The 16082-nt window shown below is 41.9% G+C and overlaps 1 protein-coding gene across 6 annotated transcripts in view; it reads right to left on the bottom strand.

Annotated features, from left to right (window-relative positions):
• Positions 1–16082, bottom strand: part of WWP2 (WW domain containing E3 ubiquitin protein ligase 2) — a 179422-nt gene that overhangs the window by 51044 nt on the left and 112296 nt on the right. For all 6 annotated transcript variants that reach the window (XM_016928596.4, XM_063796307.1, XM_016928595.4 and 3 more), the window contains 1 exon segment: positions 2468–2678. In XM_016928596.4, the coding sequence (XP_016784085.1) occupies positions 2468–2678 (211 nt within the window).

Genomic DNA, 16082 nt, shown 5'->3' with positions numbered 1-16082 from the left:
GACATGTTGAGCCATTAGCCCTAATTGCCTGTGACTGACACAGGAGTGAGGCCGGCCTTCCAGGCATTCGCTCAGCGGAAAGAAAACAAACAGCTCACTGGGGACACAGGCGGCCATTTTCTCTCCTTTCTGCCAACATGATTCTGCTCTGTTCCCCCCAAATTATAACATACAGGCTTGAAATTACAAACCAAACAAAGGTCTTTCGAGTATTCCTTACCACATACAAAAGAGAAATATCTCTATAGGGAGTAGCTGGACACAAAGCAATTGATTAGTGAGCTTTTCACTTTAACCTTCACTAAAATCAAAAACCTCACAAAAAAACATCCCAGAGCTGCCTCTCAATCCTGCCAATTCTCTCCAGGTTTGAGGTACACAGGTATGTGGAACAGGACTTTCTGAACAGACGGGAGTTAGGTAGCATGGCGCATGCTAGGAAAACAATACGTACGTAGTAAAGGTCACATGTGCCTTCCGATAAAAGATTTTTGTTTTGACAACTGGGTTTTTGAAAGTGGCTTAAGCCAGCCTGGGCAACATGGCAAAACCCTGTCTCTACAAAAAAAAAAAAAAAAAAAAAAAATTATCCAGGCGTGGTGGTGCACGCCTGTAGTCCCAGCTACTTGGGAAGCTGAGGTGGAAGAATCGCTTGAGCCCAGGAAGTCAAGGCTGCAGTGAGCCAAGACTGTACTACTGCACTCCAGCCTGGGCAACAGAGTGAGACCCTGTCTCAAACAACAACAACAACAACAACGAAAGTGGCTTAATAACAGAATAAGGAGATGGGATAAGGGAGTGAAAAAAAGAATAATACAGCACCTTGTAGTCAAGTAAGAGGCCTTACACCCTTCCTTTTTCCTTTATGAATCACAACGGTTCACAGGATACACACCACCAAGTCATCGTCAACCAGATCACCAGCAACTAGAGTGACACAGATGTGGGTTTCCTCCACACCAAACTGATAACCAGGAGAGGCAGTGAAAACTGGCCCCAACCATGATCAGAGCTGCGAAGAAAGGACTTCACCTCCCGGTTCAGAAGCATTCCCTTCCTTTAGGGCCCCTTCACAACCACTTGGAAAATATCACTTACCAGGTGTAACACCCACCAATCAGTGAGGGCTTCATGTTCACCATCTTATTTGAGTCCCTTAACTTCCTGGGGAGATATGTATGATGATTATCTCCACCTTATCAAGAGGCTAAGTCATTCGGCCAAGGTCACATGGTGGGGGGATTCAAACCCAGAGCTGTTTGATTCACAGGTCCATGCTTGTAATCTCCACTCACCATATAACCAAACTTGAACTTCCCTTTGGCTTACAGGGGCTGTCTTCTTATCATCCAAGGTCTTTGCTGTCAGATTTAATTTTTATTTTTGAGACAGGGGTCTCGCTTCGTAGTCCAGGCTCGGGTACAGTGGTGTGATCATAGCTCACTGCTGCCTCTAACTCCTGGCTCAAGCAATCCTCCCACCTTGGCCTCCCCAGTAGCTACGACTACAGGCACAGGTCACTGTGCCCACATTTGTGTGTGTGTGTGTGTGTATGTGTGTGTGTGTGTAGGCAGGATATCACTATATTGCCCAGGCTGGTCTCAAACTCCTGGCCTCAAGTGATCCTCCCACCCCAGCCTCCCAAAGCAATGGAATTGATTGGCACGTGAGCCACCACGCCATCTGACTGAACTAAAGGATGGCAAGAGGGCCGGGTGTCGTGGCTCCTGCCTGTAATCCCAGCACTTTGGGAGGCCGAGGCAGGTGGATGATGTGAGGTCAGGAGTTCGAGACCAGCCTGGCCAACAGGGCGAAACCATATCTCTACTAAAAATACAAAAAAATTAGCCAGTGTGGTGGTGTGCACCTGTAGCCCCAGCTACTTGGGAGGCTGAGGCAGGAGAATCACTTGAACCCGGGAGGCAGAGGTTGCAGTGAGCTGAGATCGTGCCATTGCACTCCAGCCTGGGCGACAGATTAAGACTCCATCTCTAAAAAAAAAAAAAAGGATGGCAAGAAAACTTGTAGTTTATGTTAACTTAAGTCCCGATTATGAGAATAACATACAGCAATATTCACAGCCTAAAACCCAACTCCTCCGTGGGCTGATAAGATAAAATTCAAGAGGGAAAAGCTGTTTTCTAGGCAGGATCTAGGCGAACATCCTCCAATGATTCAGGAAAGCAAAATGAGCTCCTTGTTCCGTAAAAGCCACACTCTTTGAGTCAAGCTGTTCATTTCAAGTCACGGTACAAGGTAGCATTGATTCTGCCCCAGGCGACTGAGATTCTTTTTAAGATTTATGTAGAACAAGCAGTTCTTCCACACCTCCCTTGCTTCAATGCACAGCAGCCTCCCCAGAGGCTACTAGCCACTAGGTAATAAATAACCACGTTGTTTCCACCCCCGTAAAGGAGCCTCAGTCTTTGAGGAGGAGAGATCTGTTATGGGACAGAAGACTACTCACCCAGCAGGCAGAGCGTCGGGGGCCTGGGCAGCCGCTGGGAGCTGCTGTGTACCCGAAGTGCTGGGTTCCTCTCCTTCAGCCGGTGTGGCTGGGGCAGGGAGAGAAGTCGTGTTGGGATTCGGGGTCACACTCAAGGGTGCAGCAGGTGGGGACGTCACACCAACAACGGAAGGCTCTTCGGGATCAGTGGCTGTTGTGGGTTCATCATTCACTGAAGATGCACAAATCATACTTTAAAGATCAACTAAGAATGAGAATTTTATTTATACTTGCTAGGTTTTTCACTTAATAGGCTAACATGGTATCTACAATGTTACACTACATGTATTGGGCGACAGCAAAAAGTTTTACAAAACATGACTTTGAAAAGTACAGCAAGTCATTAATGCCTGTCCAAAGGAAATCAGGATGAATCCGAAATAAATATATTAACACTACCTTTTTTACATAACTTTATCAAGTTTTTCTAACATACTGTGGTTACATTTACATTTATTGCAACAAAAGAGTAGCAGGAAAGATCAACATAACAGGAATGTGTTGGGGCCAGGCGCAGTGGCTCACAACTGTAATCCCAGCACTTTGGGAGGCTGAGGCAGGCGGATCACTTGAGGTCAGGAGTTCGAGATCCACCTGGCCAACATGGCAAAACCCTGTCTCTGCTAAAAATACAAAATTTAGCTGGGCATGGTGGCGCATACCTATAATCCCAGCTACTTGGGAGGCTGAGGCAGGAGAATCGCTTGAACCCGGGAGGCAGAGTTTGCAGTCAGCCAAGACTATGCCACTGCACTCCAGCCTTGCAAAAAATTTGCCTGACAGCAAAATTCTGTCTCAAAAAAAAAAAAAGTGTTGGGGCTAAATGCAGCAAGGCCAAGTTTATAGGGTCACATCCTTTTCTTTAAATTTGTCATTTGTTTGCTAGACATGACTAGCACCTTCTTTCAAAAAGCTCATACACACTAAAGAGGCAGAAAACTTCCAGTAATGTGCTCATTCTTTTAAAGGCTCATGCTCAAAGTAGGAAGCAAGAAGGGCTCATAGCTAAGGGTCTTCTCTCTGAGATAATAGACAATGAGACAGAAGTGAAACACACTAGTCCCCAAGTCTCCCTATTTCACCATCTCTTCACCTCTTTGATGATCACTTACGTTCACAAGGACCCCAAGGTGCATTGCAATATCCTCTAACTCAAAAAAGGATCAAATAAGGTTTCAAAGAACTGTGGTTTTTTGGAAGTGATAAGCTATATGCAGAGAATTTTCCATATATATGATTGCATATGTGTACATGTATACTAGAAATTCATAGGAAAACACCTTAGTCATCACTTAGCCTCATCTTCCTAATGCAAAAATTCTTTTTGTTGTATCCCTAACAAGTGGCTATCCAGATTCTTCGTGAACGTTTCTTACAGGGAGCTCACTACAGAATCATCCCATCATTGAACAGATGTACTTGCCAGAAAGTTGGTGAGGGGTTGTTTTGTTTTGAGACACAGTCTCGCTCCATCACCCAAGCTGGAGTGGAATGGCACCATCTTGGCTCACTGCAACCTCTGCCTCCCAGGTTTAAGCAATTCTCATGCCTCAGTCTCCCAAGTAGCTAGGATTACAGGTGTGCGCCACCACACCCAGCTAATTTTTGTATTTTTAATAGAGACGGGGTTTCACCATGTTGGCCAGGTCGGTCTCGAACTCCTGGCCTCAAGTGATATGCCCACTGCAGCCTCCCAAAGTGCTGGGATTACAGGCATGAGCCAGGGCACCTGGTCCAGAAAGTTGTTTGTTTGGTTTTTTTTTTTCTTCATGTGAGGTTGATTCTATTACCTGGTCTGAGTCTCCCCATCTCTATCTCCAAAGCAATTCAAAGTATCTAGGCCGGATACCTAGATACTTTGCCTCTAATTCCAGCACTTTGGGAGCCTGAAGCAGGAGGATTGCTTGAGCCCAGGAATTCCAGACCTGGGCAACCTAGCAAGGACTCATCTCTACAAATAATTTAAAAGAGTAGTTGGGCATGGTGGTGCCCACCTGTGGTCCCAGCTACTCAGGAGGCTGAGGGAGAATCACTGGAGCTGAGGAGGTGGAGGCTGAAGTGAGCCATGATTGCACCACTGCAACCCAGCCTAGGTGACAGGGTGAGACCCATCAATCAATCAACCAACCAATCAATGGCTACTGTTTCATGTTAGTATTCCCTCTTCTAGTAAAGAGGCCTACCATTTCTTCAGTGTTTCTAGGCAACCCCCCTTTCCCGATCATCTGGCTGCCCTCTTCGAGATATCGTCTACTGCCTCTTCTAGCTAATCATATCAGGAACTAAACATAATAAATCAGATACCATGAGGCCAGCAGAGTCAGATTACCAACTTAAATACCAGGTAACATTTCCAGAACACCAGCATGTGCAGGAAAGGTGCAAAGCACTTTAGATTATCTCATTTAGGCCTCACATGCAACCCCACAAGTTAGTTACAATTGATATCCCCACTTAACACTTAAGGAAACTATAGCTCAAAGAGGCTACAACACCTCTCAAGGTCATATAGCACCTAATTCACACCCTGCTGTCTGCCTCCAGAGCCTAAACCACTTGTCACTATGCTCCACTTCTCCCTCTCTGCACATCCTCTAATTCAACCGGAGATTATAATAACTCTTAGCAACCATGTAAAAATTGGCACACATGGAACTGGTGGTCAGCTGAAAGTCAAATTTCTTCATATGATGTGATGGATGCCAAGCTAGATCTTAACAAACAGGTAAGAGCCTGATGCTAGAAATTGGCTATGATTTATTTGCTTGTTTTCTCTGAAGTATATAAAATATTGCCTGGTACACAGGCTAAATTAGTTGTTTAATAAATGACTAAATCTTGTGCAATTAATGTTTCCCTAACAGAAATGCAAGGCTTGATATTTATATTCCTATTCTATCTCAGGCAAGCCAGTAAAACACAACAGATGGCAATTCACTTTATGCACAGCTATACATTTTACTCAATTTTTTAAAAAATACTATGACTTTTTTCAGAGCTAGATGAATTTATTCTAAAATTTATTAGGAAAACTAAATACACAAGAATAGCCATGAACATTCTAAAGAAGAAGAATGGTGTGTGTGTGTGTGTGTGTGTGTGTGTAGGAGGAGTTTGTAAAAGAGTGGTGTGTGTGTGTAGGGGGAGTTTCTAAAGTATTAAAACATACTACAAAGCTACAGCAATTAAAACAATGTGGTACTGATGTATGAATAGGCAAGTGTCAATTAATAAGAAAGTTCAGAAATAGGCTTAAATAATTAAATAATTCACTGAAGCCTGCAAAATAGTAATATTCTAATTCTACCACACCTTCTTCATTTATTAGCTACAATACTTCTATAAAGAGAAACCTCCCCATATCAACTATTTGGCTTCCTGGAGGTTAAGTTTGTAAAGAAAAGGCAGGAGAAATGCTTGCTTCTTTCCCTTTGTTTACCAGTCTTCAGAATGAGTTGATTTCCTTGCATCCTCTAAAAATGAACAATGAGGTTTCATTTTGTTTAAGAATCTTTATGAGGCACTGGATTCAAATATGTTTTAAAATATTTCAATCCATTGTTTTTTGTTTTTAAGATAGGGTCTTGCTCTGTCACCCAGGCTGGAGTGCAGTGGCACAATTATGGCTCACTGCAGCCTTGACCTCCCAGGCTCAAGCAATCCCCTTGCCTCAGCCTCTCAAGCAGCTGGGACTACAGGCTCATGCTACCACGCCTGGCTAATTTTTAGTTTTATTTTTTGTAGAGATAGGGTCTCACTATTTTGCCCAGGCTGGTCTCAAACTCCTGAGCTCAAGCGATCCTCCCACCTCAGCCTCCCGAAGTGCTGGGATCACAGGCATGAGCCACTGCACCCAGCCTAATATTCTTTTTGATCCTAAAATTGTCCCCATCCTTGGCTGGAGTTAATGGGGAAAGGGGAGGTGAACGAAGCTCTTCAAGTTAGCTTCAAATAGTGTGGGAACATTCTAAGATAACTACTAAATGAAAAAGTGCAGAACAATGTATAATTGTGCTATCATTTGTGAGTTTGTGTGCATACACATGTGTGTGTTTTTTCAAGGAATATATATACATACGCTTGTATATTCCAAGAATATCTTTGAAAGAACCGCAAGAAACACAACAGTGGGCCTTGGGGGAGGAAACTGAAGGTGAGCAGAATAGGAAAAAGACACTCTTTATACTGTCTAAGCTTTTATTTTTTTAAAGTTTTAGTAACATATATGTACTACTATTAAAAATAATTATTACAAAATAGCTGACCACGAAAAGAACAAAAGCAGAGCCCCCATGGCATGCCAGGGCAGAAGACCCTCCAATCAACACTACTCGGATCTGACTGTTTATGCAGCTGCAAATCTAGTTAGAAAGGTTCCCTCCAGGGCTGTGCATGTCCACAGGCCTAACCAAGAGCCTCTGAGTCAACCTGGTTCACCCATAGTAGCTCTTCTGTTTAACAGTTTTTGCAGGGTGGGGTGCGGGGAGGGAGAGCATCAGAAAGAATGGCTAACGGATGCTGGGCTTAATACCTAGGTGATGGGTTGATCTGTGCAGTAAACCACCATGGCGCATGTTTAACCGATGTAACAAACCTGCACATCCTGTACACGTACCCCGGAACTTAAAGTTGAAAAAAAGAAAGTTTGCGCTATACCTTGAGTTCAGATTTGGAAACAGAAAAATATGAAGGCTAGATATCCTAGCATGGACAAGCCTTCTGTGCCCACGAATACTCACGAGTACCCTTCTTCTGCCCTCAAAAAGTAGGAGTGAGTGTGTGTGTGTGTGTGTGTGCACATTCTTAGAACATGAAAGCTTGAAAGAACCTCAGGAGTCAATCCACCCCATCACAACTCATAGTCAGCAGAAATTAAGTTCTAACAATACATTACTGGCCCACGGTCACCCTGGTCAACCAGAGACAGGGCACCATACTCAAGTCTAATGAGGCTTCAAATAGAAAAACTGGATTGTCAAAGACAAGGAGTTACAAGTCCATCATGCCTTACAGAATTGCTGTATTAATTTTTTTTTTTTTTGAGATGGAGTCTCACCCTGCCACCCAAACTGGAGCGCAGTGACATGATCTTGGCTCACTGCAACCTCCACCTCCTGGGTTCAAGCGATCCTCCTGCCTCAGCCTCCCAAGTAGCTGGGATTACAAGCGAATGCCACCACGCCTGGCTAATTTTTGTATTTTTAGTAGAAATGGGGTTTTACTATGTTGGCCAGGCTGGTCTGGAACTCCTGACCTCAAGTGATCTGCCTGCCTCAGCCTCCCAAAGTTCTGGGAGTACAGGCATGAGCCACCGCACCCGGTCTGCTGTATTAACTTTTAACTGTATTCAATATAGCCAATGTTCTCTAACTTTTAATCCTAATTATTTGATGTACACCCATATCTCCCCCAAAAGGACTGCACCCATCTTGAGAGCGAGGGCAGATTTGTTTCCCGCATTTTTCACTACTTCCACTCTCTGTCCCTTGTGTTCTTGCTGCATCTCTTTGCCCACATCGGCCTTCTTCCCTGGACGCCCTCCCCACCCCTGCGGCCCAGGGAAAGCACTCCACACTGTGAAGCCCACAGCACCCATGGTCTCAGCTACTCAGTCGCACAGCCCCTGTGACATGCTGTTTTGACTTTGCTGATGTGTGGTTTCAACTTCTTTTCCGGAACAAGATCATAGGGCAGAGGCCTTATCTTATATGCTTTACATTGTCCGTAATGCTTAACATTTGACAAATATTTGTTCAAGAAATACTTATTCAATAAGCCCAATAATCTAGCAAAAGAAAGACATTTGATTGAATAGGTGAGTTTCAAAGGGAAAAGAAAAGAAATAAAAAAATTAAAAACTAAAAAATAAAAGAAAGATATTTGAAATAAAACCACCTGACATTTGTATAACAATATCATTTACAAAACAGGTTCTTTAGGCTGGGCGCAGTGGTTCACACCTATAATCCCAGCACTTTGGGAGGCCGAGGCAGGTGAATCACCTGAGGTCAGGAGTTCAAGACCAGTGTGGTCAACATGGTGAAACCCCATCTCTACTAAAAATACAAAACTTAGGCTGGGCGCGGTGGCTTATGCCTGTAATCCCAGTACTTTCGGAGGCCAAAGCAGGTGGATCATTTGAAGCCAGGAGTTCGAGACCAGCTTGGTCAACATGGCAAAACCCCATCTCTACAAAAATTAGGCTGGGCGTAGTGACTCACCCCTATAATCCCAGCACTTTGGGAGGCCAAGGCAGGTGGATCACTGGAGGTCAGGAGTTCAAGACCAGCCTGGCTAACATGGCAAAACTCTGTCTCTACTAAAAATAGAAAAAATTAGCTGGGTGTGGTGGCGTGTGCCTGTAGTCCCAGCTACTCGGGAGGCTAAGGCAGGAGAATCGCTTGAGCCCAGGAAGGGGAGGCTGCAGTGAGCTGAGAGCATGCCATTGCACTCCAGCCTGGGTGACAGAGTGAGGCTCTATCTAAAAAATAAAAAATTCAAAAAATTTAAAACCACAGGTTCTTTTTGTTTTATTTTGGAATAATTTTGGATATTACTTTCAGAAAATCTGAAAAGATAGTATGGTCTTCACCCAGTTTCCCTTAATAATACTATCTTATATAATCATGGCATATTTGCCAATGCTAAAATAATAATTAGTATACTACTATTAACTAAACTCCAGACTTTATTTGGATTTCACCAACTTTTGCACTAATGTTTTATTTCTGTTCCAAGATCCAACCCAGGATCCTGCATTGCCTTTAGCAAGTTTACTTTTATTAGCTCATTGATCCTCCCAATGCCCTTATGAGGAAGACATTATTATTCCCATTTCACTGCAGACAAAACTGAGGCTCACAGAGGGACCACTCAGAGAGGCGATGTGCAGTCAGCAAGTAGCAGAACCAGTACTCAAACCAGAACACCACGAAGTAAAAACAGTGGGCGTGGGGAGCAAAGACAGCTTTGATGTTTCCCAAATGGGAAGAAAAGTAGGGTACCAAGGACCGGGAAAGTGGGGTACCAAGGAGGGAAAGTGGGGTACCAAATGGTAAGCAGTAAGATGGCAGTTGCATGGCCTCTGCTTTCTATAACCTTGGGTATTTCACAAGGTTCCCTCTGTGATGTTGGTGAAACATTCTAACTTTATGAATCACATATTCATTCAGGACTGGGACACACTCTAGTCACAGTTAGCCAAAAAAAAGATCAGGAATTGGAAATTCTTTTGCTTAATCCTAGAGACACTGCCAGTCCACTGTGTGTTCCAAGATGCTTAGGTGCGTGTGGTGTATCACAGACTCGTGGTGGACACTCAGGACTTCTCGGCCCTGCACTCAGGCACGTAGAAAGCCAGCACCAATAACAACAGAAGTTCTTTCTACTGAAGATCAGCTCGTAACATGTGGGCCACAGTAAAGCAGTTGGTGTCTTTCACCCATGAAACACAAGCAAATGCACTGCCAAGGCAGCTGATCAGTCGGCTCTTCACGAGAGCAACCAAAACTGGACAAAGATTTCGTAATTAGCACAGCATGGGATGAGTGAAGCTCATATAAAGATAAACAGTTATATTACGTGAGGAAAAAAGGAGCAAAACTTAAAAATGGACGAAGCCATACTGTGTTACCTGATTGATGGGAAGGTAAAATCCCTCCCCGGTGTATATACACATGAACACGGTTCCTACTTACATCCTACTGTGCTTCAAAGAATTCAAAGTCTGAAATTTGTTTTGAAAATGTATGAACAATCAAAGAATATCATGGAGGAAAAAAAGGCAAAACTAGCTCTTCCAGACATGAAAGAAAATACGATAACACATCAGTAATAAAAATCATATGGGACTTACTCAAAACAAGAAACAAATTCTCACTGTATGTAAGAATGTTAAAAGTGATCAACACTAAAAAAAAACACAGTAAAAAATGACATTGTTTACTTAATGTCTTTGTGATAATAGGATCCCAGCATAGAAAATAATTTAGACCCAGTCCTCATTTTATATACATGTCTATATAATATATATTATGTATAAATACATATTTATAGTTATATATTATAGTGACACATATAACACTATAAATTCCAATGGGATATTTATTTTGATAACATAACATCATGAAGAAAGCAAGCGAAAACAGAAAAAAGTATTTATCTCTGCAGATCTAATGTGGCCATAAAGAAAAAAAAAAGTATCTCATTTTATAGATAAGAACTTTTACATTATTGACGCAAAAACCGAAATTATACACATTTTTTAAATGCACAGGCCTAATTATTTTTAAAATTCTTAAATCCTTTTCTGCAATACTCACAGAAGTAAGATAAAATGCAAAACAGTGATATGGGAAAACTTATAAATGTAACAGATAAAATTTGCAGCTACACACGTCATGCCCATTAGCATGGACATGACATGTTAAATACAAAATTACCATAGTAATTCCACTCCTAGGTATACAACCAAAAGAACTGAAATCTTGGGCTCAGATACTTGTACAGCCAAGTTCTCAGCCGCATTATTCCAACAGCCAAAAGGTGGAGACAACCCAAATGTCCATCTACAGATGAATGGAGAAACAAAATGTGGTATGTATATACAATGGAATATTATTCAGCCTTAAAAAGGAAGGAAATTCTGATACACGCTACAACATGGATGAATCAAAAATGCCACACTAAGTGAAATAAGCCAGACACAAAAGGACACATTAGTCCACTTATATGAGGTATCTAGAATAAGAAAATGCAGAAACAGGAGAATAGGGGTCACCATGGGCTGTGGGCGGGGGCCGGTCAGGTTGGGGGGAAATGTTATTGTTTAATGGATACAGAGAATCCGTTTGGGATGATGAAAAAGTTCTGGAAATGGACACTGGTGGTTACAGTTACCCAACATTGTGATTATAATTAATGCCACTGAATTACACACCTAAAAATGGTTTAAATGGTAAATTTCATGTTATGTGTTTTTCACTACAATTTTTAAAAATTGTACCTAGAATATACTAAGAACTTATATAAACCTCTAAAATAAACTTCTAAATCTCGGAAGGACAAATGATCAAATACTATGAAAAGAGACACAAGAAAAAAGAAATAGTTAAGCAACTAGTAAATGAGAAAACGCAACGAGGTTAAACTTTTTAACCAATTAGGTGGCACTTAATACTATTAGCAAAAAATTATAAACCGATATTTACAAGGCTGCAGAAAAAATAAACCTCATATACCACTTTATGAATATTTTATACTACTTTGGATATATGATTGATTCTCTTAGAAAGACGGTCAGCTAATACACACTAGAGCTCATTTTTAAAATTCACATCCTTTGTCTTAAGAATTTCACTCAAGAAACAAAGCTATATGCAGGTATTTACAGCAGAATTTTGTAACAGGGAAATACACAAGAATTAAGGAATGGTTAGATGAATTACAGAACATTAACTGCAAAATAGTATGAGGTCACTTTTAAAAAGCAAAGAAGAGCACATAGATACATGAAACCATGTATAAAAACAGGCTGGGTGCAGTGGCTCACGTCTGCAATCCCAACGCTTTGGAAGGCCGAGACAAGAGGATCGATCCAAGCCAGGAGTTGGAGACCGGCCTGGGCAACAAAATGAGACCCCCATTCTATAAGAAAATTTTAAAAAAGAAAAATGAAGTGAAAAATGTATATATTCATGCTGCATAATTAAAACTCCATGAAATTATTCATAAAGATAAAAGCTCTGTGCCAGGCACCCTGCCAAACACTCTGCATGTTTTATATACAGGCATACTTTGTTTTGTTGAGTTGCACTGTGTGATTTTTTACAAACTGAAGGCTTGTGGCAACCTGACATCCAGCAGGTCTATTTCTCAATCATTTTTCCAACAGCATGAACTCATTTCATGTCTCTGTGTCACATTTTGGTAATTCTCAGAATATGTCAAACTTTTCCAACTTAAAATTTTTCATTATTGTTATTTATATCCGTCATGGAGATCTGTGACCAGTGATCTTTGATATATTAATATTGCCATTGTTTTGCAGTGCCACAAACCCCATCCATATAAAATAGCAAATTTGGGCTGGGCACAGTGGCTCACACCTGTAATCCCAACACTTTGGGAGGCTGAGGCGGGTGGATCACCTGAGGTCAGGAGTTCGAGATCAGCCTGGCCAACATGGTAAAACCCCAGCTCTACTAAAAATACAAAAATTAGCTGGGCACGGTGGCACGCGCCTATAATCCCAGCTACTGGGGGGGCTGAGGCAGGAGAATCGCTTGAACCTGGGAGGCGGAGGTTGCAGTGAGCCAAGATCATGCCATTGCACTCCAGCGTGGGCAACAGCATGAGACTCTGTCTCAATAAATAAATAAATAAATAAATAAATAAATAAATAGCAAATTTAATAATAAATATTGTGTGTGTTCTGACGGCTCCACCGCCTGGCTGTTCTCTCTCTCTCTCTCTCTCTCTCTCCTTATACCCTACAATGGCCTCTAGGTGTTCAAGCGAAAGGAAGAGTCACATGTCTCTCACTTTAAATCAAATACTAGAAATTATTGTTTAGTGATAAGGAAGGTGGGTTGAAAGCCAAGACAGGCCAAAGCTGGGGCTCTTGTGCCAGTTAGCCAAGTTGTGAATGCAAAGGAGAAGTTCCTGAAGGAAATTAAAAGTGCTACTCTGATGAACACTTGAGTGATAAGAAAGTAAAACAGCCTTACCAAGAAAAGCGATAGGGAGAAAGCAATAGGGAGTAGTCTGAAAAGAAGATCAAACCAGCCTCGACATTCTCTTAAGCCAAAGCCTAATCTGGAGCAAGACCCTAACTCTCTTCAATTCTATGAAGGCTGAGAGTGGTGAGGAAGTTGCAGAAGAAAAGTTGGAAGATAGCAAAGATTGGTTCATGAGGTTTAAGGAAAGATCTCTCAAACACGGCGTAAAAGTCCAAGTGAAGAAAATGCTGAAGAAGAAGCTGCAGCAAGTTATCCAGAAGATCTAGCTAAGATCACCGACGGGGCTGGCTACACGAAACAACAGCTTTTCAGTGTTGACGAAAGAGCCTTCTATTGCAAGAAGATGCTATCTTGGACATTCATAGATAAAGAGAAGTTAATGCCTTCAAAGCTTCAAAGGACAGGTTGTCTCTCTTCTTAGCAGCTAATGTTGCTGATGATTTTAAGTTGAAGCCAATGTTCACTTAACATTCTGAAAATCCAAGGGCCCTTATAAATTATGCTAAATCTACTCTGCTTGTGTTTTATAAATGGAGCAACAAAGCCTGGATCACAGCACATCTGTCTGCAGCATGGTTTACTGAATATTTTAAGCCCACTGTTGAGACCTGCTGTTCAGGAAAAAAGATTCCTTTCAACATATTACTGCTCAAAGATAATGCACCTGGTTAGCCAAGAGCTCTGATGGAGATTTACAAGGAGATTAATGTTGTTTTCATGCCCGCTAACACAACATCCATGCTGTAGCCCATAGATCAAGGAGTCATCTTGCCTTTCAAGTCTTACTATTTAAGAAATACATTTTATGGCTGGGCACAGTGGCTTACGCCTATAATCTCAGCACTTTGGGAGGCTGAGGTAAGTGAATCACTTGAGGTCAGGAGTTTGAGACCAGCCTGCCCAACATGATGACACCCTGTCTCTAATAAAATACAAAAATTAGCCGGATGTGGTAGCAGATGCCTGTAATCCCAGCTACTTTGGAGGCTGAGGCATAAGAATCACTTGAACCCGGGAGGTGTAGGTTATAGTGAGCCAAGATCATGCCATGGCATTCCAGCCTAGGCAACAGAGTGAGACTCCATCTCAAAAACAAAAAACGAAAAAAAAGAACCCCAAAAAACATGCCCCAAAAAAACCAAATACATTTTATAAGGCTATAACTGCCTTAGATCATGATTCCTCTGATGGATGTGGCCAAAACCCATTAAAAACCTCCTAAAGGCTTAAGCCTACAATCCCAGCACTTTGGGAGGCCAAGGCAGGCAGATCACCTGAGGTCAGGAGTTCAAGACCAGACTGGCCCACATGATGAAACCCCATCTCTACTGAAAATACAAAAATTAGCTGGGTGTGGTGGTGCATGCCTATAATCCCAGCTACTCCTGGGACTGAGGTAGGAGAACTGCTTTAACCCAGGAGGCGGAGGTTGCAGCAGTGAGCTGAGATCATGCCACTGCATGCCAGCCTGGGCAACAAGAGCAAAACTCCATCTCAAAAAAATAAAAAAATAAAAAATAAATAGAAACTAAAAAGGACTCACCATCCTAGATGCCATTAAGAACATTTGTGATTCATGGGAGGAGGTCAACATATCAACACAACAGGAGTTTGGAAGAAGCTCAAACCCTGACAGATGGCTCTGAGGGGTTCAAGATTTCAGTGGAGGAAGGAAATGCAGGTGTGGTGGAAATAGCAAGAGAGCTAGAATAAGAAGTAGGCCTGAAGATGTGACTAAACTGCTTCAATCTCATAAGAAGACTGGAATAGATTAGGAGTTGTGTCTTATGGATGAGCAAAGAAAGCAGTTTCTTGAGATGGAATCAACTTCTAGTGAAAATGCTGTGAACATTGTTGAAATGACAACAAGGATTTAGAATATTCCATATACTTAGTTGATAAAGCTGCGGCAAAGTTTGAGAGAATTGACTGCAAATTTGAAAGATTTTCTACTGTTGCTAAAATGCTATCAAACAGCATCGCATGCTACAGAGAATCTTTGATGAAAGGGAGAGTCAACTGATGCGGCAAACTTCATGTTGTCTTATTAGAAATTGCCACAGCCACCCTGACCTTCAACAACCACCATCCTGATCAGTCAGCAGCCATCAACATCGAGGCGAGACCTTCCACCAGTGAAGAGATTTCCACTGGCAAAAGGCTCAGGTAATTGTTAGCATTTTTAGCAATAAAGCATTTTTTAATTAAGGTGTATACATTTTTTAGACATAATGCTGTTGTACCTTTTATGGACTATAGTATAGTGTAAACATAACTTTTATATGCACTGGGAAACCAAAAAATTCATGTGACTTGCTTTTTTGTGATATTCGCTTTACTGTGATAGTCTGGAAACAACCCCATAATATCTTGAAGGTGTGTCTGTAATTTATGCCTTATGACAGCTTATGAGATATATACTTTTGCTGTAATTTTTTTTTTTTTTTGACACAGGGTCTCACTCTGTTGCCCAGGCTGGAGTGTAGTGGTGCCATCTCAGCTCACTGCAACATCTGCCTCCTAGGCTCAAACGATCCTCCTGGCTCAGCCTCCTGAGTAGCAGGGACTACAGATGCATGTCACCACGCCCACCTTTTGCCCTAATTTTATAAATGAGAAAACTAAGACCTAGCGAGTCACTGGGCCTTAAACGCATTAAAGATGAAGAATCGGAATCTGACCACGGCTGATGCAACTTCTGACTGATGTGTATGGAAGTTACATTTAGGGAAGAAGTAAAATATGTAAAATTTGGGGGTAAAGTCTTCAATAAAGAATTAGCAAGTAAATCATCCCATACAAGTCTCAATGAAGGGCTATGCCATTAGTCTATTTCT

This window comes from Pan troglodytes, chromosome 18, assembly GCF_028858775.2.
Source record: "Pan troglodytes isolate AG18354 chromosome 18, NHGRI_mPanTro3-v2.0_pri, whole genome shotgun sequence".
NCBI classification, from domain to species: domain Eukaryota; kingdom Metazoa; phylum Chordata; class Mammalia; order Primates; family Hominidae; genus Pan; species Pan troglodytes.
The sequence above is the reverse complement of the archived record's forward strand: the minus strand, read 5'-3'. Positions and strand labels throughout refer to the sequence as shown.